The sequence below is a fragment of the Leptodactylus fuscus genome, chromosome 8 (assembly GCF_031893055.1).
Source record: "Leptodactylus fuscus isolate aLepFus1 chromosome 8, aLepFus1.hap2, whole genome shotgun sequence".
Classification (NCBI taxonomy): domain Eukaryota; kingdom Metazoa; phylum Chordata; class Amphibia; order Anura; family Leptodactylidae; genus Leptodactylus; species Leptodactylus fuscus.
Window position 1 is genome coordinate 14,988,518 of NC_134272.1, and position 22,296 is coordinate 15,010,813.

At 47.0% G+C, this 22,296-nt stretch overlaps 3 protein-coding genes across 5 annotated transcripts in view; 1 reads left to right on the plus strand and 2 right to left on the minus strand.

The window, feature by feature from the left end:
* The window catches only part of LLGL1 (LLGL scribble cell polarity complex component 1), a 409,866-nt gene that overhangs the window by 343,989 nt on the left and 43,581 nt on the right, over window positions 1-22,296 (minus strand). The window lies entirely within an intron of this gene.
* On the plus strand, window positions 17-14,175 carry TOP3A (DNA topoisomerase III alpha). 3 transcript variants are annotated; one of them, XM_075283877.1, is made up of 20 exons: window positions 17-80; window positions 1,275-1,547; window positions 1,804-1,863; window positions 2,096-2,169; window positions 2,468-2,543; window positions 3,185-3,293; window positions 3,371-3,514; window positions 3,602-3,772; window positions 4,715-4,815; window positions 5,531-5,605; window positions 5,753-5,835; window positions 6,114-6,321; window positions 7,278-7,463; window positions 7,563-7,692; window positions 7,785-7,898; window positions 10,042-10,207; window positions 10,287-10,430; window positions 10,769-10,891; window positions 11,190-11,902; window positions 12,033-14,175. In XM_075283877.1, exons 2-20 carry the CDS (start codon window positions 1,362-1,364, stop codon window positions 12,215-12,217), a joined length of 3,048 nt encoding a protein of 1,015 aa, XP_075139978.1. In that variant the 5' UTR covers window positions 17-80; window positions 1,275-1,361; the 3' UTR covers window positions 12,218-14,175. The 3 variants fall into 3 exon arrangements, with proteins under 3 accessions (XP_075139978.1, XP_075139980.1, XP_075139979.1); XM_075283879.1 differs by having other exon boundaries at window positions 25-73; XM_075283878.1 differs by having other exon boundaries at window positions 33-211.
* On the minus strand, window positions 16,081-21,923 carry MIEF2 (mitochondrial elongation factor 2). Its single transcript, XM_075286077.1, has 4 exons — window positions 21,822-21,923; window positions 20,734-20,887; window positions 20,370-20,556; window positions 16,081-20,167 (listed from the first exon to the last, which is right to left on the minus strand). Exons 1-4 carry the CDS (start codon window positions 21,908-21,910, stop codon window positions 19,113-19,115), a joined length of 1,485 nt encoding a protein of 494 aa, XP_075142178.1. The 5' UTR covers window positions 21,911-21,923; the 3' UTR covers window positions 16,081-19,112.

Here is a 22,296-nt window from a genome sequence, read left to right on the forward strand (position 1 = left end):
TTGCTTCAGCCGCCTACGGGGTGAGAAGAGGGTCATTCTGAAGCAGCTGGCGAGTTACAGCGCGGGAAAGGACGTAAAGTGTAATTATTATATAGCAGCTTATTAGTACATGGCTCATTATAATGGTAGAGACGTATGGAGTGGCGGGTAGTCATGTGACTGGAGGCCTAAAGGACACAAGTCCTTATAATGACACGATCTGATCTGTCAGGTGGGTGTCCTGGTCTGGAGTTACACCGGGTCTGGTTCCCACAGTTCTGTTATAAACAGGACAATGTTGTTCCTTCATTAGTCACTGACTATTTATCATCCTTCTGTGTTTACCTTGCACTAAGGCTTTACAGTTGCTGCATTATAAACTTTTATCACATGTCAGAAGTTATAATAGATGAGGTCTGGGGGCTGAGACCCCTCTGATCACTATCATGAAGGGGCAGAGGCGCCAGTGTGATATGGCGAAAGATTTATATAATGGGAGATTAACAGTATGCATTGATTATGTCTGATCTGTAGGGATCTGACTGCGGAGACAGGCACAGAGCATTGATTAGTTATGTCTGATCTGTAGGGATCTGACTGCAGGGACAGGCACAATCATTTATTAATGATGTCTGATTGATGGAGATCTGACTGCGGGAACAGGCACAATCATTGATTAGTTATGTCTGATCTGATTCTGTAGGGATATGACTGCAGGGATAGGCACACAGCATTGATTAGTTATGTCTGATCAGTGGGGATCTGAATGCGGGGATAGACACAATCATTGATTGATGGAGATCTGACTGCGGGAATAGGCTCAATCATTGATTAGTTATGTCTGATCTGTAGGGATCTGACTGCAGGGACAGGCACAATCATTGATTAATAATGTCTGATCGGGGGGATCTGACTGCAGGGACAGCGCACAGGGAAAATCAGGCAGATCTGTCACAAGAAGATAAATATTGGCCACAGGACAATCCCTTTAATTTAGGACTGGCCACCTATTTGAAGAGAGAATCCAGCAAGGACTGTGCCTTCGGATGAGCTCTGGGTGACCCTGTGACTATATGATGGCTTTAGAGTTACTAAAAATGGCGGCCACTGCTAACCTACCTCCAGTTCATGAAGAAGAGCAGAACAGGGGCCTGACTAATGGGATGTGGAAATAGATTAAGATCTCCGGACCAATAATTTAGATTTTTGAAGACAGATATGATATGAATATATGATGTGGATGAATCCGAGTGTCTTGATGTTTGTACTCATTCCTTTCATCATTTCTTTCACAGAGATGTTTTGACTCCTCAATTGACCCTCTTGGCCTCCTGTAGCAACATGTCCGCCGCCAGCCCCATCACCTGCCGTCTTCTCCCGTTATGATCTTCCAGAGAAGTCTTTTAGTTTTTACCAGACAACTGACACATATCAACCTCCGCTCCTGTTCTCAAAGCTATGCAAACATGTCGCTGAGAATCCCTGTCCAGAAGGTCCTGTGTGTGGCCGAGAAGAATGACGCTGCTAAGGGCATTGCAGATATCATGTCTAACGGGAGGATGAGGAGGGTGAGGTCACCTGTGGACAATGTTTTATCCTCCTCTTCTACTATCCGTGTCTGGAAAAGCTGGGTGACAGTATGGCCTCTAGTACAGTGCCAACAGTGTTTGTCACTTCAAAGATTGTCTTCTCTATGTTATGGAAGTTGAGTGGCCTTGTCTGTGGAGCCATCCCTTGTCACCCAACTTTCCCAGGTGTGAATAGGTAAGGACGTGGCTACGATTTTAGTCCTTTATGTTTATTTTGCAATTTCTTGTTTTACAGAGAGAAGGATTTTCAAAGTTTAATAAGATTTATGAGTATGAATATCATCTTTTTGGAAGGGTAAGTGATCGGGACGTGACGGAGAACATGTATAATGGGAACGATAGAGGCTAAAATGCCGTTGTGATGGGGATCCAGTAGGTGGCGCTGCCTTGGCTTCTATATCCTCTCAGCCATTCACTGACAGCCGGCAGACGTCTTAATAGCGCACATTACCAGTAGGTGCCATTTTCTAGGACTTCTACCAGCTCTTTACGTTATATTTCTACATGATCATATCTGGTCTCCGCAGGACGTCTCCGTTTTTATGACTTCGGTGTCCGGACATTTGTTGGCGTTGGATTTCCAGGGTCACATGAAGTCCTGGTCAGTATCGCTCCGCAGGTTCTACATTAGATCATTCCAGTACTGAGCCCCTTTTACACTTGCAGCCATTGGACGTCTGATCAGCCCTGTCTGTGGAGCTTACAATCTAATGTCCTTGGACCGTAAACGTGACCGTTCTGATAAGAAAACCCTCCAGCTGATGTAGTTAGTATACGGTCTAGTAATCTATACTCAGTATATGGCGGTATTGACATGCAGCACGTTTGTGCCCCGTACTTGTTGTAGATGAGGGAGGCACCAGGCCCAGTATGTAATATGTCATTGTGTTGTATTACAGGCACAGCTGTAACCCCCTGTCCCTTTTTGACGCAGAAGTTGAGAAATTTTGTCCCAATGATTTTCTGAATATTAAGGTAAATCTTGCTTTGAAATGGCGCTTTCTTTAAGTAATCCTGTTAAAAATGAAGAAGCTCAGCTGGAGACCAGCAGGGAAAGCATGCCATCATTATGGTGGTTAAAGATACCTGGAAAACCTGTAGCAAATAGGTAGGACTTCTAAGACATGGGTGGGGGTGGCACAGGAGACAACACAAAGCATCTGAATGTTCATGGAGAGCAGATTACTAAGGTGGTAAATAGGGAGGAGGATGAATTGCACAGTCTGTGTATAAGTGTACAGAGAGGAGGAGACTCGTGTCAGACTGTAGGGGCAGATCATACACTCCTCAGCATCAGTGTCCGGCGTCACTCATGAGTTGTAGACGGAGAGTGAGTCCAGGAATGAATCTTTTCTCATACCTTATAGCTAGTCATGGCTGCAACATCTTAGATACAGAGCCTTCCCCTCCAGCGCACGTAATTGCATTCAATGGGGCTAAACCGTCTGCGGCCATCCGCTGAATCTTCAGCTTGTTGACAAATCTGTACTATATACTGTATTTTCACATTGGAGACAAAGCAAGGCAACCGCAAGTCTATTCCTAACACAACACTGTGGTCGTGCTGACGTGTTGGAGATTTTGGCTTCTTCCTGACATTGTTTATGTGATTGCAGAAAACCCTGGAGCGGGAGGTGCGGCAGTGCCAGGCGCTCATCATATGGACGGATTGTGATCGAGAAGGGGAGAATATAGGCTTTGAGATCATCCATGTCTGTAAAGCAGGTATTGTGTGTCTATGTACTAGCCATACTTTGTCCTAAACATTAACCCCATCATGACTTCATCCTTCTTTTCTGCAGTAAAGCCTAACCTGCAGGTGTTCAGAGCCCGCTTCTCTGAGATCACCCCCCGGTCTATCCGCTCGGCCTGTGAGAACCTTGGCCCACCTGACCAGAACGTCAGTGACGCTGTGGATGTACGAACGGAGCTGGACCTTCGGATAGGTGGGTACAAGCTATTGAGAGCACAATATGGAGACCCACCAATGTATGCTCTGGTGTTGACCAGTCTTCTGCATCCTGTATTCATAGGTGCTGCATTCACCCGGTTCCAGACTCTGCGCCTGCAGAAGATCTTCCCCTCTGTGTTATCCAGTCAGCTCATCAGTTATGGGAGTTGTCAGTTCCCCACGTTGGGGTTTGTGGTCGAGAGATTCAAAGCCATCCAGGCCTTTATCCCTGAGACCTTCTACAAAATCAAAGGTATGTGGAGAGTGACCACAGGGATCTTCCTTAATCATGGGTTCCTTTCTTAAAGGGTGTGTCACCAGAATCCCCCCCAGCACATCTGCTCACCCCCCGCAGATATATAAGTGAGGGTCACTGGAATCAAATGGTGTTTTCACTTGCAAATCGACGTCTTTGTTGCCAAGATTTTTTCGTCAATAAGCAAATTACTGTTTTAGAGCAATGAAGGTGTTGCCATTGCTCAAAATAGCTCATTTGCATATTGACAAAACCAGTGATCAATTTTAGATAAATGTATTATTTATGTTTTATGAAAAATGTAAAGGGACAGTCAAAAATTAAAAAAACATGGCTACTTTCTTCCAGAAACTGCACCGCATCCGATCTTGGGTTGGTGTTTGGTATCGCAACTTAGGCTTTTAGTTCACACAAGGGGCGTACGGGCGGATTTTGGCCATATTCTCACGTGGGAAGCCGTGTCAGAATTTGGCCAAAATCCGCCTGCCGCGACTTCCGACAGTTGCAGCACTCCAGTCCGGCGTAGGCCCAAATGAAAGGGCCTAGTCCGGAGCGTTCTGCCACAAGGCGGACGCCGCAGCTGAATCAGCCGCATATTCCGCCTGAAGAAAGGGCAACTCGCTTCTTTTTACCGCTAGCAGCAACATGCCGCTCATGGAAAAAAGAACACTAGCGATCTCCATAGACCACCATTGTGAGGGGGCGGATTATGACGTGGATTCCGTGCCATAATCCGCCCCCTTTGTTCTCGTGTGAACAGGCCCTTATACTACACATGACCTTTGGTTAGGGGTGGCGCTGTTTTTGGTTGGTATGCTGACTTTTCCTGTGCATCCCCTATAGTCCTGTCAGGAGACCGCTGCTCCTTCTGTTATGTCCTGCTGCCTTGTCTAACCCTATTTTATTACCATACACTTATATGATGTTCTTTGCACTCAGTGACTCATGAACATGAAGACGGGATCGTGGAGTTTAACTGGAAGAGAAATCGTCTTTTTAACCACACGGCCTGCCTGGTCCTCTACCAGATCTGTATGGAGGTAGGGTCCTCACTGTGCGTACAGACCCCAAATTCGATCCCCTTGAACCAAGATAAAACTCCCAAAAATGAATTAGACCACTAAACTCATTCTGGTACCAAACTCTTAAAGGGGAGTGTGTCCGGTCAAACATATTTCCTTGACCAATAGTAGAGCTTTGTAGGGACTTTAATAGGAGCAGAAACACATGTTTATGGATAACAAAGCAATGCAGAGATAATCAGCTTTTTATGGCTATGCAAATCAGCCTCAAGTGCACTAGAGGCGGGGCCTGATTTACTTGATTCGCTTCCAGACAGCCACAAGTGCTGTAAAAGTCCTCTCGAGTTGCTGCTCCTATAGCGGAGGAATGACATTTGCAACCTCTACCTGCGTCACAGCTGTCTGTATGCAAATCTAGCAATTGTGCCCGCCCCCAATGCACTTGCAGGCTGATTTGCATATTCATAATAAGGTTATTATCTCTGCATTTCTTCATCAAAACTTACATTCTGCTCCTATTAAGGGTCTCTACGCAGCACTATTATTGATTTTGAAGGTATTTTGGACCTGACACATTCAGAACACAAAAAGTCATCTGATCCCCAACTTAGACCATCAGAAATGATCAGACCCCTAAACTCATTTTGAAACTGGACCCTTAAACTTATTCAGACTCCAGATCAGGCCACCAAAAAGGATCAGACCTCTAAACCCTCTCTGCTTTCTTTCCTAGGATCCCACAGCTACAGTTGTTCAGGTCGGGAGTAAACCAAAAAGCAAATGGAGGCCTGTAGCTCTGGACACTGTGGTAGGTGGTGGGATACGACTTCTCTATCACATATGATAGACCATAGTTTGCTGGCATTGCCACGAGGGGCGCTTGTAAAGAAAAACTGTGTTTTGGATGACCCTAATGTCCGCCCTTTATGTCTCCTCCTTCCTCACCTCTGTGCAGGAGATGGAAAAGTTGGTTTCGCGGAAACTGAAAATCGGGGCGAAAGAAACCATGAAGATTGCAGAGAAACTTTACACCCAGGGGTAACTACAAGGAAAACACTGCAAAAAGAAATTGGTTGGTTTGACCAGTGCAGGCTTCCGTACAGTAGTGAACAGACTCATAGGAACTCTGTATGTTTGTTGCCTACTTTTTAGTCACAGGTCTGTGTAATATACAAAGGCAGTCTACTATATAGCAGACAGGGAGCACCGCTGTATGTGAAGCTTCATGTGCTTATATAATAATATGATGGTAGTCGCTTGTTAGCAGAATCCCTGTCATTATATTTAGCATATAATAATTATTTTTTTTGTCATAGTTTTATCAGCTATCCCCGCACAGAAACCAATATCTTCCCTAAGGATCTGAACCTCGCAACACTGGTTGAGCAGCAGATACATGATCCCCAGTGGGGTGGATTTGCACAGCGTATCCTGGAGAGGGGTGGGCCAACCCCAAGAAATGGAAATAAGTCCGATCAAGCCCATCCCCCTATTCACCCTACTAAGTATACCAACAGTCTGCAGGTGAGCGCTATAGAGATATTACCATGGTCATGATATATAACTATTATAATACTGCTCCTATGTACAAGAATATAACTACTATAATACTACTCCTATGTACAAGAATATAACTACTATAATACTGCTCCTATGTACAAGAATATAACTACTATAATACTGCTCCTATGTACAAGAATATAACTACTATAATACTGCTCCTATGTACAAGACTATAACTACTATAATACTACTCCTATGTACAAGAATATAACTACTATAATACTGCTCCTATGTACAAGAATATAACTACTATAATACTACTCCTATGTACAAGAATATAACTACTATAATACTGCTCCTATGTACAAGAATATAACTACTATAATACTGCTCCTATGTACAAGAATATAACTACTATAATACTGCTCCTATGTACAAGACTATAACTACTATAATACTGCTCCTATGTACAAGAATATAACTACTATAATACTACTCCTATGTACAAGAATATAACTACTATAATACTACTCCTATGTACAAGAATATAACTACTATAATACTGCTCCTATGTACAAGAATATAACTACTATAATACTGCTCCTATGTACAAGAATATAACTACTATAATACTACCTCCTATGTACAAGAATATAACTACTATAATACTGCCCCTATGTACAAGAATATAACTACTATAATACTGCTCCTATGTACAAGAATATAACTACTATAATACTGCCCCCTATGTACAAGAATATAACTACTATAATACTGTCTCCTATGTACAAGAATATAACTACTATAATACTACCCCCTATGTATAAGAATATAACTACTATAATACTGCCCCCTATGTACAAGAATATAACTACTATAATACTGCTCCTATGTACAATAATATAACTACTATAATACTGCCCCCTATGTACAAGAATATAACTACTATAATACCACCTTATTGTGTTTATACACAGGGTAATGAGCAGCGAATCTACGAGTTTATTGTGCGCCACTTTTTGGCTTGCTGCTCCCAGGATGCTCAGGGCCAGGAGACCACAGTGGAGATAGACATTGCTGCTGAGAGATTTTTTGCTCACGGGCTTATGGTCATCGCCAGGAACTACCTTGATGTTTACCCATATGATAAATGGAATACTAAGGTAACTATGGTGGTATTTTTAATGTGGCTCCTCTCAATTTTGCAGTAATATTGTGCCCCTCCCCCAGTCAGCATATTCACTATTTTGCAATGCTGTTAGATCATCCCTGTGTATGAGATGGGCTCCAGGTTTCAGCCCACAACGGTGGAGATGGTGGATGGAGAGACCAGTCCTCCGCAACTGCTCACAGAGGCAGATCTCATCGCCTTGATGGAAAAACACGGCATAGGTGAGATGTTGTAGATCAATGCACTTTCTGCAGGTGATGCCGGACACTAGATACAGCCTATAACCCAAGTGTGTCCTCATTGTCTTATATAGGGACAGACGCCACTCACGCCGAGCACATAGAGACCATTAAATCCCGCATGTATGTGGGCCTCACACCGGAGCAGAGGTTCCTCCCAGGACAGCTAGGGATGGGGCTGGTCGAAGGTGAGAAACCATTGTGGATATTGTGCTGTGTTTTCTTTAATATTGATGGAATTAAAGGGATTCTCCAGGAATAAAGTATCAATAGGAGATCAGTGGTGATCCAAATCCCATCATCCTGGCCAGTGATCTGTTTGAAGAATTCTGAATGTAGAGAACGAACAGAGCAGTGCACTGTATAGTGGCTGGGAACCGGACTGAAATCCCAGTCCCATCCGAGTCAGTAGGGGTTGGCTTGCAGTACCTTTCTTGGCCACTATACAGAGCTGTGCTAGTTATGGTACTGTAAGGCAACTGCGAACAACAGGGTTTGCTAGAAGTTGGAGTACAGAATAAAGTTCTACTGGAGTCCTTTCTTACTCCCGGTTACTCCCTGACCCTTCCTTCTTGTCCAGGTTTCTCCCTGACCCTTCCTGCTTGTCCGGGTTTCTCCCTGACCCTTCCTTTTGATCCAGGTTTCTCCCTGACCCTTCCTTCTTGTCCAGGTTTCTCCCTGACCCTTCCTTCTTGTCCAGGTTTCTCCCTGACCCTTCCTTCTGGTCCAGGTTACTCCCTGACCGTTCCTTTTGGTCCAGGTTTCTCCCTGACCCTTCCTGCTGGTCCAGGTTACTCCCTGACGTTTCCTGCTGGTCCAGGTTACTCCCTGACCCTTCCTGCTGGTCCAGGTTTCTCCCTGACCCTTCCTTTTGATCCAGGTTTCTCCCTGACCCTTCCTTCTTGTCCAGGTTACTCCCTGACCGTTCCTTTTGGTCCAGGTTTCTCCCTGACCCTTCCTGCTGGTCCAGGTTACTCCACGACCCTTCCTGCTGGTCCAGATTACTCCCTGACCCTTCCTGCTGGTCCAGATTACTCCCTGACCCTTCCTGCTGGTCCAGATTACTCCCTGACCCTTCCTGCTGGTCCAGGTTACTCCCTGACGTTTCCTGCTGGTCCAGGTTACTCCCTGACCCTTCCTGCTGGTCCAGGTTTCTCCCTGACCCTTCCTTATGGTCCAGGTTTCTCCCTGACCCTTCCTGCTGGTCCAGGTTACTCCCTGACCTTTCCTGCTGGTCCAGGTCACTCCCTGACCGTTCCTGCTGGTCCAGGTTTCTCGCTGACCCTTCCTGCTGGTCCAGGTTTCTCCCTGACCCTTCCTGCTGGTCCAGGTTACTCCCTGACCCTTCCTGCTGGTCCAGGTTACTCCCTGACCCTTCCTGCTGGTCCAGGTTTCTCCCTGACCCTTCCTTATGGTCCAGGTTTCTCCCTGACCCTTCCTGCTGGTCCAGGTTACTCCCGGACCTTTCCTGCTGGTCCAGGTTACTCCCTGACCCTTCCTGCTGGTCCAGGTTACTCCCTGACCCTTCCTGCTGGTCCAGGTTACTCCCTGACCCTTCCTGCTGGTCCAGGTTACTCCCTGACCCTTCCTGCTGGTCCAGGTTTCTCCCTGACCCTTCCTTATGGTCCAGGTTTCTCCCTGACCCTTCCTGCTGGTCCAGGTTACTCCCTGACCTTTCCTGCTGGTCCAGGTCACTCCCTGACCGTTCCTGCTGGTCCAGGTTTCTCGCTGACCCTTCCTGCTGGTCCAGGTTTCTCCCTGACCCTTCCTGCTGGTCCAGGTTACTCCCTGACCCTTCCTGCTGGTCCAGGTTTCTCGCTGACCCTTCCTGCTGGTCCAGGTTTCTCCCTGACCCTTCTTTCTGGTCCAGGTTACTCCCTGACCCTTCCTGCTGGTCCAGGTTTCTCGCTGACCCTTCCTGCTGGTCCAGGTTACTCCCTGACCATTCCTGCTGGTCCAGGTTACTCCCTGACCCCTGATGCTGGTTCACCTACCCTCTCCAACTTTTGCTTATTTAGCTACCCATGCTGACGCCTCCTGCTGGTTAGGTCCCTCCCTGACTCTTCCCTCTGGTCCGGGTCTGTTCTTTCTTCTTGCTGGTCCCATTTCCTCCCGGACTCCATCCCACTGTTCCTTACCTTATGACTGGTTCCCTACATCTGAGCTTTCTTCCTATGTCTTCACCTCTTGTTCCATTTCATGAAGGTCTATGTTATAGGGTGATGCAGTGCGCCCCAATTCTAATTACAGCCTCCCTCGCCATCATCATTATCATAATGTGACCCAGCTATATAACTTCACCCCATCACATTCTGTTGGCCACTTCTGTAGGATATGATTCCATGGGTTTTGAGATGTCCAAGCCGGACCTCCGCGCTGAATTAGAAGCCGACCTTAAGCTGATCTGTGAAGGCAAGAAGGACAAGTTCACCGTCTTGAGACAGCAGATAGAGAAGTACAAGCAGGTCTTCATAGAAGCTGTGGCCAAAGCCACCAAGTGAGTAGCCCCCTATATACCATTATCTTCACAGCACCAGTTCACTGGTCACTTATACAGGATGTGTCGCCCTCTGCAGGCTGGATGAGGCACTGTCTCAGTTTTTCGGACAGGCCGCACAACATGTGGAGCAGCAGGAGATTTACGCCGAAACACCGCTTCCAGTACGTAAATGTCCTCAGTGCAACCGGGATATGGTTCTGAAAACCAAGCGAGATGGAGGGTACGTAGCTCTGTCATAAGTGTCTTCCCCAATGTCCAGTAACTTGTAGTGCCTCAGTCTCCTTAAAAATTCATCTAGAGTGAAAAAATAAGTGGAGGAGGGGGATGAAGCTGCAAGTGAGACTACACGCTGTGAGAGGGGAGGAGGAACAGATGTGATTAGCTCAGAGTGTGACCCATTACAACAGGAAGGGCTCGCCCATTCAGCTGGCTTATGTAGATAGAGAATATGCATTATCAAAAGGCAGAAGCATGTAAGACACATAGTATGTGTCTGAACAGTGTCTAATACATGTCTAAGAAGAGTTCTTTATGGCTTCATCTTTGTCTTGTATTCAGGTTTTACATTTCGTGCCTGGGATACCCGAGTTGTAAAACGTCCGTCTGGTTCCCCAACTTCGTCTTGGAGGTGTCACGAGACGAGAGTGTGTGTGACGTTTGTAGGCCTCATCCGGTGCACAAGTGAGTGGACTCCTTGTATACAGTATATACTTGTTCTCAGGATCGGTGTTGCTGTCATTGAATGGAAACATTAGAGGTTTTCTTGGACTTACATACCGATGACCTGTGATTAGTGGTTAACTTTGGGCGTGAAAATAATAATACACAGTCATGTAACTAAGTGCTTGCCTTATTCCTGCTTCCATAGCTGCAGTTTGTTACAGTGTATCAGTGCAGTCCTCATTGAGCCTGACGCCGCTGCATGTACTCCTGTCCCAGAATTCGGGTTGATTTATGACCCTTCTATTTCCCCCTCTAGGTTGAAGTTCAAGTTTAAGCGTGGCAGCGTCCCACCATTGATGCCTCTGGAATTTGTGGGGTGCATTGGTGGTTGCGATGAAACACTGCGAGAAGTCCTGGACCTCAAGTACCTACATGGGGGCAACAGAGCAGCCCCTCCGTCTGCCCCAAGGGAGAGCAACCACCTGCAGGTGAACCAATCCAACAACCGTATGGGTAATTCAAGAGACGGACAAGTTGGCCGCCAGCCACCTGCCAGGAAGGAGAAGCCGAAACTGGTGACACCCGCAGCCCCGGCAAGCCGAGCAGCAAGCACCGAGAATAATGAGGTTGTCTGCAACTGCGGGGTTAGCGCTGTGCAACTGACCGTACGCAAGGAGGGGCCCAATCAAGGACGGCCATTTTATAAATGTGATGGAGGAAACTGCAACTTCTTCCTGTGGGCGGATCAGGAAGGCGGAGCTAGCAGGAGTGCCCCGCCCCAACAGAGCTCTGTGGGACGTCCTTCTAACTCATTCACCAGTGCACGAGAATCTGTAGGGTTCAGGACTGGAGGGGGAAGCGGAGACGTGGCATCTGACGGACAAGCAACCTGTATGTGCAACCAGCCTGCCGTCACTCGTACGGTGCAGAAAGATGGCGCCAACAAGGGCCGACAATTTCACACGTGCGCCAAGCCCAGAGAACAACAGTGCGGCTTCTTCCAGTGGGCAGATGAGAACGTTCCACCAGGTAAGGGTTCTGTGGGCGGAGTTAAGTTGGGATGGAAGCCCCGCCTATGAGACAATGGAGAGTTGAGTGAGCGTTCATGTAGAAATTACAGAATTTGGGGAATCCTTTTTAACCCCTTGTGTTTCTCCAGGAGGTTCTGGCGACTTTCCCACTGCGTTTGGAGGAGGCTCCGCAGCACAACGAGGATCTGGCGCAAAGAGCAAACGATCTGACTATAACGCTCCAGACCGAGGACCGACAGCCAAAAAGCCACGGACTTGTGGTATATGTCACCAGCCTGGACACAACAGAACCAGCTGCCCCCAGAACAGATGAGGAGAGTATTGCACCGTGAACAGTGTGCACAAGAATGGAGTATCCTCATCCTGTCGGCTCTATCTGTTATATAGATGTCTTATGTTTTGCAACTTGCTGGACTTTGGGTTCTTAAAGGGATTTTCCAGGCTTGTGGATATGTCCCCAGTTGTGTCTAACATCAGGGACCCCTGCAGATCAGCTGTTTGCAGAGACTACAACATCCAGGTGAGCGCTGCTGCTGCATGTTCACACAAAACCAAGCACAGCACCATACATTATATAGTGGCTGTGCCTGGTATTGCAGCCCAGCCCTAGTCACTTGTGAACAGGCCATGTGACTGATGTCTGTGAAGTAGAAGCGCAGTTGCCGCTTCATACAGCTGATCCATTAGGGTCTTAGATGGTGGACCCCTGCCAATTGTCATTGGGCCATCTATCCTGAGGATAGGTCATCGATTAACAAAGCCTGGGAAACTCCTTTAAGGTCTTTTCTTGATCTGCAGACTGAGAAGGAACAAAGGGGCACCAGGCTTGGCAGAGCACAACCCACAGTTGAGGTCTCAGCACCTGGACCCCACTGATCAAAACTTCTGCCATGTCAAACCTTATCTACAATGATGTCTACTCTGAGGTTCAAGCACTGCCAAGTCTCTTTGCCCATTCTTTGCAAACACAGACTAGTCACTAGGGACTTGCTGCCTATCCACCCCCATGTAATAGACTGGTGGTTAGGTAGTCATCCCTAGGAACAAGACTGTCAGACAGGACTCGGCTTACCAGGATTGACTCCATACAGGAGGCAGAAATCAGCCAGATTCGAGTGTCATCCCCATGTAAGACATTAGAGGGCAGTAAGGTTCTGTATGTACTCCAGAGCTGGAATCATTACTCCTTATTAGAGATGAGCGAGTACTGTTCGGATCAGCCGATCCGAACAGCATGCACCATAGAAATGAATGGATGCACCTGGTACTTCCGCTTTGACGGCAGCCGGCCGCTTAACCCCCTGCGTGCCGGCTACGTCCATTCATTTCTATGCGAGCGTGCTGTTCGGATCGGCTGATCCGAACAGTACTTGATCATCTCTACTCCTTATATATCAGCCAGAAGAGGCTTCAGGCCGAGGGGTCGCAGCTCCCGAGTTCAGTTCGTCTTTTACTACAAGTTCTTTATATGTGTATGTCTGTTTTTAAAGTGGAGGTTCAACGTAGAAAATCCATTTCTATACTTGTAATTAGGGAATTCTGAGTTAATGGGGGTCGGGGGTCTCCATCTTTAAGGCACCCCTTCATTTTTTGTCCTTTTGAGCAACAGTAGAGTGGACTCAGCATCATCGTACATTACACAGACTGCCCATTGCTGACAGTGATACGCTTGTAATGCTTCATTTATCCTGTGGTGGCGCTGCAGGGAATGTGAAAAAGAAACCTTTTAGGCTGGGGTTTTAAGTTATGAATACAATGGCATTAAGGGGAGTGTCCAAAGTGGACAATCCCTTTAAAGGGGACATGTATAGGTGTGTGTTCACGTCACATTCAGTATTCAAAGAAAGCTGGGTGATGCGGTTTTTCTTAAAACACATAATTATGTTGTAGCTCGGGGGTAACCGGAGTGACGGTCATCGCCGCTCCCACCCAGCTTTCCTAGAATCCTGAATAGCATACTTAGTGTACATATTATGGAAGCCATCTTACACACCCAGCTTTCTTAGGGGCAGATGTAAAAGATAAGTTTTTTTTATATCACTCTGATGCCCCGATCCTCAGCTGAAGGCAGATTTTGGATTATTACCGTAACCGCTTTTTGTGCGGCTTTTGTTCAATCTTTTGACACTTTTTTCTGTGTTTTTGGTTTTATTATAGTTGAATAAAACTGTATATAAAGTAACGTGGATCATGTTCATGTCTCCTATACCAGAAGTCACCACCAGGGGGCGCTCACAGCATACAGATTAGACATTGAAACTCCTGAGCTCCCTCTAGTGGTGGCTGCAGGCAGACAGAATTGATCATTTACTTGTATGACTGTGCTGGGGATTTGGAGCTTTGTCTCAGGAAATGAAGCTACAGCGAGTCTTAGGATATATTCAAAAAAATCAGCGCATTCTGTGCCAATTTATATCCCTGGACATAAATCTTTTAGTCCTTTCCCTTTAAAATGTAAAGTCCTGCCTTATTGTATCTGGACTTACATTGGAGACGTCTTCATCCCTGCCGATGGACAAATATGGCGATTTCATTACGTAGATTTAGAGATTTTGGAGACTGGACAGAGCAAAATATTCACATGTCGTTGCCCAGATCTTGGCTGAGGAGTCTGGAAAGCTGCCATCAGATCCTAAAATAACTCCTCTAGGCCAGTTGTTCGTCACCGCACCCCTTCCCTTCCCCCACACTGTTCAGCTGGACCCTCTGATCATGCTATAACCTGCCTGCCCATGTGCTCAGCTAAGTGATCATCCATATTTAAAGGGCAAACAGGTCTCCTTTAAATTATGATCTCGGAACACATATATATGTTGTGTAGACACGCCACCCGTTAAAGGGGTTGTCAGGACTTTAATATTGAGCTTCTCTTCCTCATCTCATGCCACTAACATCATGTTCATCACATGGCTATGCCGCAGCTCGGTTATATTCAAATGAATGGGGATGAGCTGCAATACCAAGCATGGCCACTAGACAATGGATGGCGCTAGAAAACCTCTTTAACTCGGGGTCACTCAGTTTCCTCTCTTGTTGTCTGCAAGCCCTCATAGCACAGGGGAGAGGAGGTGGAGGGACCCGGGGATCAGGTTCTGGTTCCAATCACCTGACCCTGTGGTCAGAACCAGTCTGGTTTCTCCACATCCATATGAATAGAAGATGGAGCTATAAGAATATAACCCTGGATTGAGCGAGTGAGTAAAAGAAATGCCCCGGACAACCCCTTAAAGAATCCCCTGAAGTGAGATTTATGACTGATCAGTGTCTACACAGTCCACTTTTGAGCTCCCCCTAGTGGAGGCTGCAGAACATCACAATTCCTACCTTTACTTTTAGGTCTGTCCATGCAGGGGATGCAGCCCTTAATGGACATATCATCCTACTCTGTTTTGGTACAGATACTTGCACATAGACACGCTCCCTTAAAGGGATCCTATCATTGGATACCCTTTATTTCTAACTAACATGTAGGAATAGCCTTAAGAAAGGCTATTCTTCTCCTACCTTTAGATGTCTTCCCCGCACCGCTGTTCGGTAGTAATCCGAGTTTTCTTCAGTATGCAAATGAGTTCTCTCGCAGCACTGGGGGGCGGGCCCCAGCGCGCAAACAGCACAGGGAGAGGGCGTTCTAGAAGAAGATGGAGGCGACGCTGGAGCGTTCTCTCGCAATATTGGGGATGCCCCCAGTGCTGCGAGAGAACTCATTTGCATACTGAAGAAAAACGGGATTTCTACCGAATGGCGGCGCTGAGAAGACATCTAAAGGTAGGAGAAGAATAGACTTTAAGGCTATCCCTACGTGATAGGATCCCTTTAAGTTTGGTGGCAATTACACTACTATCAGAGTCTACACATGACGTCCCTGACCCTATACACACCCTGGATACATATACTGATACACTGTATATAGAAATGACCTCCGTACACACCACAGTCCAGAGAAAACCTTTATTATCACAATTTACTAAAAATAGAATCTGAAGCAGCAAAATCCACAATAAGAAGCAGCAGCCGAAGCCTCAGCCCAAGAGGACGGGACCCCGGGACAGACCGGTAGCAGGTAATATGGCTGCCCCACCACGGTCATCACTGCGTACAACATCAAGTCTCATTTACAATGGTTGGCATTTACCCCCCCCCCCCCCCCCCCCAAATAGAAAAAAGTATCCCCAAAAATCCTTGAGACGTTCCCTTCTCCCCATCTCATTCTGAAATGTATCTGATTCTGGGAAAGCTGGGTCACTGTCAATAGGGCAGCCACCTAACTCTCCCAGAGTCTAAAGTGGCGGGTGAAACAGAACCACCGCCATAATCCTTAAGAGAATTGTACGGGCAGACCCGTTGGTGTGACCCAGCTTTCCCAGAGACGGAAGATGACGACTCAAGGTTTGAGGATTTTCTTTAGATTTTGGGGACAATCCTCTATAAATTTTGGCACGTCGGGTGCGGATTATAGAAAGGGAATGAGCGTTACTTATTGCCCCATTGTGGGTCATGACACTACAACTCCCAGCATGACACCAAACTACAGGGTCAATATCAAGTCAAATCTGAACCATTGAGGCGAACCCTACAGATTATCCGAGTATAGCGGTGCCTGTGCCCATACAAGTAACCGATATCCACGTACATCATATATCATACTCCATACACACCCAAAGCTGCATTCAAGAACCTGGAAGCTCAGACAAATACTACAACTCCCATCAGAGCATCATATGGCCGGTAACTGACCAGCAGGGCTATGAAGTCCTGTAGCCAAAGAGCTAACAGGAAAGTCACAGAATGCAGCTCAGGATGTAACTGGAGTATACAAGATGTGCAGCCTGGCAGCTAACAAGCTCAGAATGCAGCTCTGGATGTGACTGGAGTAAATCGTATATTACCAAAATTATTCCTATAGGTTTGCAAGCAGAGTCTTCACTACTGCCCCCTAGTGATATAACCAGAAACCAAGGTCGTGTACTGTAGCTCCACCTTCTTGTGCATGTAGTACCCGCAGTGGCGCCATACTGTGTGCAAATATATGTGCTTAGTGTATATATAGCTATATACACACACCCTGTATAGTCTTGTGCCCCCTATAACACTGGCTCCACTGCGGCACCTGCAAGATGGCAGAGCATGCTGGGAGTTGTAGTCCAAGACGGCCGGGGCTTCACTGGCTAAGAAAGCTTTACGAACATTTGATTAATATGGCGACGAGGGATAGGCCGAGCCTGGTTAATAGGGACGTGCTGCCTGACAACCACTTAGAAGACATGGTAGTTGTTAGACGGTTCGTCCATAGTAAGCAGACTGTCAGGCAGGATACAGGTGAACTGGCCTCTGCCTGCCAACAGGGGGCGCAGCTTTATTGTCCAGATTTTCTCATAATACTTTTACATGGACCATCCCTTTAATAATGCTGAACCAGAAATTCATCTATTGGTCACCGACCAATCAGAGAGGGAAGTCGGATGAGGCCCTTGTAATATATGGCTTATAATACACATGTGGAAGGCAGGGACGCGTAGCCAGAAGAGTCAAAATGGCGGGTTATATACTTCACCCACACAGTGAGGGCGGCCATATTGACCATATATAATCAAGGCCTAGATATCAGTCTCATAAGTATATCAGTTTCTGGGAAAGAGGAGTAACATTCAATATGGTCGCCATCACAGAACAACCCAGCTTTCCTACAATCCAGCATGAGAACAATATATCCTGACTCAAGGAAAGCGAGGCAGCCATATTGGTTGTGACCCAGCTTTCCCAACAACAGATTTTTCTAAGAAATGACTACGCGGCGACTTTGGCCATGACCAACCTACTTCCTTAATCTTAGTCAGTGGAGTCACATTGCGCCCCCTAGTGTGCCGTGACATCTTCTCCAGCGCAGCTCAATCTTTTGGCGACTAGAAGTTGCGATCACGGCACACCAGGGGTTGCGATGTAACGCCATTCACTGACATTAGACCTGGCGATCTTTAGGAGTCACTTCCATAGTTGTCGTGTTGCCCTAACCCTATTAGGACCCCAGCGATGCAGCCGCCACGAGGATCCATTTACACACACCATCAAATGTTAATGAACATAAAGAAACCCCCGATTAGTGCAAAAAAACGAGTGTGCAAGACATTAAGAACATAAAAAAACCACCAAGGTAGGAAATGATAAGCGGCGCCTTATTGGTGACCGCTTATCTCTGGATTAGTAGAATATCACAGTAGGAATCTCTGCAAACATCTCACTATTATAGCAGCAATTACTTATGTACATACGTAGCCATTGATAGTCAGCGACAGTTCCCAGCAGGCATTGCTTGACTGACAGTATGACTAATCGAAGGCTGATCTGAATTTTAAAGGGACGGTACCCTTTATCGTCTCCTATTGAAGCGCTGGATTCAACCACACGATGGCAATACAATTGCCTGGCACTCACTATTGGCTAAGGTGCCCGTCTGTGTACGCCACGTCGCCGTTTCGGGTCTGTATAGCGCTGGCACATCAGAGATAAATAGAAAGGCAGCAAAAAAGAAATTATAGATCTGCGTAGGAGAGTAAGGCCCTATGCAAGTAAAGCTTAAAGGGATTGTCTGGCCCCAAATCGAGTTTTCATACTGAACACCTGTGCACAAGATGGACCCTGAATGATTGACCTGATACCCGGACCCTACACAGATCAGCTCTTGCAGCCGAAGCAGTGTCGCTCCTATACAAGTAATAGGATTGCATGCGCCACCCATGTATTAGCGGCTTCTGTCACCGCTCATGTGTTTAGGGTCCGGGTGTCAGACCCCTCCCCCAAGAGATGACTGGGTGACCTATCCCGTGCATTAGTCATCAGTATGAAAACTCAATTTGGGGCCAGAAAACCCCTTTAATTACAGTGTCCTGGAAAGTTCTGCAACGTTCTAGTAGAAATCGTGTTCAATTCTTTATCATTCTTCAAGATCTCTGCTGCTGTCAGTGACCGGAACCCTAATGATTTACTTCCCAGGGCTGATCATGTGCAGCACAGACAGGTGAACGGCTTGTTCTAATGCAGCAATACTATGAAGCTTTCCACTCACTGACCACAATCAGAGGTACAAACTGACCCAAAAATTCTATCAGAAATTTCCAGAACTTTCCATGATACAATGACAATTCCGTAGAGGATTATGGCAGAACATTCTCCGCATTCGGGGCCCATTTTTAAGTCCAAAAATCACAACAATCTCACTTTGCCAGCAATGAGTTGGGGTCAGAAAAAATCTGATACAATCCATATCCAATCTCGTCGATCTCCTCCTCCGTCAGGTGACAGAACAAGTTGACTTTTTCGTTAAAATAGCAGGGGAGGGTCCCGATCCCCAGATACCCGATGAGCGCCTCTAGGATCTGAAGGAATCGGTCGGACATAGCTGACTCTGACCAATCAGACGAGTCGTTACTGAGGTGTAGGAGTACGTGTCTTAAGTGTGTTGCAGACAGATGGCCAAGTCCTGAGCGTCGGCGGCAGATGCTTCTTAGTAAGTGCAGACACTTCTGCCGGACGCCGGAATCGCCGCTGTCCAGCTCCTGGAGGCGGAGAATCTCCTCGCGGTAGTAGCTCGGTCGCCAGAGGTTTTCGGCCGGGGCGGTGGAATGGGAGTACGCCAGAAGGACGAGGTCTTTGGTTTCGGCTGCTGGAAGGATGTTGATGGTCATCCGGAAGTCCTGGCGAATGACCTCTAGTCTAAGGTCATCGGAGGCAATAACCGGCCGTATGCTGCAATCCAGGATCGTCCCGATGGCCGGCCAGTTGATGGACGCTGTGATGGCTTTGTGCAAGGACTCCACAATTGTCCTCGTGGACAAGTAGCCCCCCAGCATGAACCGATCCCACAGACTGCTCCCCCGCACCGTGTACTCCAGATTAACCCTTTTAATCATCCAGAATTGGGGGTCATTGAGAATAGTTTCATGTCCTGGTATGAAGGTCCACAGATCCGGCTCAAGAATCAGGGGCAGAAATACGTAAGCGTGGTCCAAACTGCTAACGGGGAGACCGTTCCCCAGGGCGCCCCCTAACTGCAGGACAGAGAACGGCATCTCAGGGTGTTTGGCTTTCAGGAAGTCCTGCAGTTCACTCATGATGTCGAGCACCAGCTGCTTCACCACCTGCGTCTCAGCGTCCGGCACAAGGGCTTCATGGGTGTAGTAATGGAGGAGGGTCTCCTGTAAGGTGAGGCACATGGGGGTCTCCTCAACAACAGGGGGCTGCTCAGGGGTCCTGCTCGAAGCTGCCACATCTGTGAGGGCAAAAATAAAACATTTCTATCAACCACAATGTTCATAGCACCCCAAAACTTTCCATTGACTTCTGCTTTATAATTAAGTTACTGATTCTATACTGTAGTCACATCTAAAGCTGCAAGAAGAACGGAGATCAGATTTGTATTTGACCGGAATCAGAGTGACGTGTACTGTATAAAGTGAGATTAATAATGTGACCTGTGATGGGCTTGCTGGGCTCGGGGGCTGGTAACGCAGCGCTCAGGTCGGCACGCTTTGCTTTTCGCAGTAGTTTCGGGGAGGCCTTCAGCAGCACGGCTTCCTTCCAGCTTTCCTCTATGGATTTCTGTTCTATTTTCCCATCTGTATCTTTCTCGTCGGGAGGCGACGCTGCTCGGTCAATTAGCTGCAGACAAGAGGAACAGTATGAGCCACAGTCATGTGCCGTGTCAGCAATGAGGCCCTTAAAGGGCCCCTGACCCCATAGATTTATATTCTGCAATTACACAGGGACACGTGGGGCTTCTCCATTAAGTAGAATTTTACAGTTTAAACCTTCATATACTGATATTTAGATTCTCACCCGCTTTACTGCCAGTGTGGCAATGCCCAACATCGCTGCGCCCCCAACACCGAGCACCAGCCTGGCATTGGCCAGTAAGAAATCCACCACACCGCTGAGGCCATCGTCTGACTTCTTGCCTTTCCTCTGAAGCGGCATTTCAGCCATGATAACACTGAAGGGGAAGCAAGAGAAGATCACGTCACATGTATACAGGGCTGGAGCGGCCAATATAACTATAGTATCACCGTGTATGCGAGGGTAATACACACAGTGATGTCACAGTACAGGATAATACACACAGTGATGTCACAGTACAGGATAACACACACAGTGATGTCACAGTACAGGATAACACACACAGTGATGTCACAGTACAGGGATAATACACACAGTGATGTCACAGTACAGGATAATACACACAGTGATGTCACAGTACAGGATAATACACATAGTGATGTCACAGTACAGGGATAATACACACAGTGATGTCACAGTACAGAGATAATACACACAGTGATGTCACAGTACAGAGATAATACACAGTGATGTCACAGTACATAGATAATACACACAGTGATGTCACAGTACAGAGATAATACACACAGTGATGTCACAGTACAGGATAATACACACAGTGATGTCACAGTACAGGATAATACACACAGTGATGTCACAGTACAGGATAATACACACACATGCTGGGAGTTGTAGTTTAGCAGCAGCTATAAATCCAAAGGTTGGAGGTCACCGCTCATTGTAGATAAACAGGAGCACAGAGCAGATTATATGTTATCTGTGATGCGGTAGAACACTATGTACTATATACCGTGTACTATATACCATGTACTATATACTGTGTGCTCTGTCCATGGCCATGTTATAATTACAGGATGGATACAGACATGACTATATATACCAGTGTGATAAGTCTGAGCCACCCACACAGATCTGGGCTGTGACTACTCCCTATAAATAGTTATTGCGCCCTCAAGGGATGCTGGGACTTGTAGTTCTACACACCATGTATTTGGCAGCCCTCCCCACCATCCATTACACCCATCCCCGTCTCCACATCTATGAACATTCCGCCGACCCCGAGTCCTCACCGGCCCTTGCCGCGGCCTTTGCTGCTCTCCCTGCGAGCAACGTCCGGGTGTCCGCTGGCAGAGCGCTCTGACCAATCACACGCCTCCATTCTACTTGCTTTCCAATCACAAGTGACACAGGAAGCCCCACTACCAATCACAGGTAAGGTGAAGTGCACTAGTCAATCAAGAAGGAGGTGAAAACAATCAGCCAATCACTGACGAGACAGGAAAACTTAACCAATCATTAGCGCATTTATTAAAAACAACTTCTCAAAATAGAAGCTCCGAAGTCCAATCAGTGTGCTGCGTTCGCCTGACGTCATTGGTTGTCATGTCGGGTTTGGAAGACGTCAGTATTTGATCTCTGGGTCTTCTTATTGGCTCCCTGGCCTGTCAATCATCCTGTGGACTGAGGGCTGTGACAGTGATTGATAGCTGGGGAGAGGCGGGGCCGGAATGTGGTCGGGTTAGGGTGTGTCCCGCTGCTGACAGG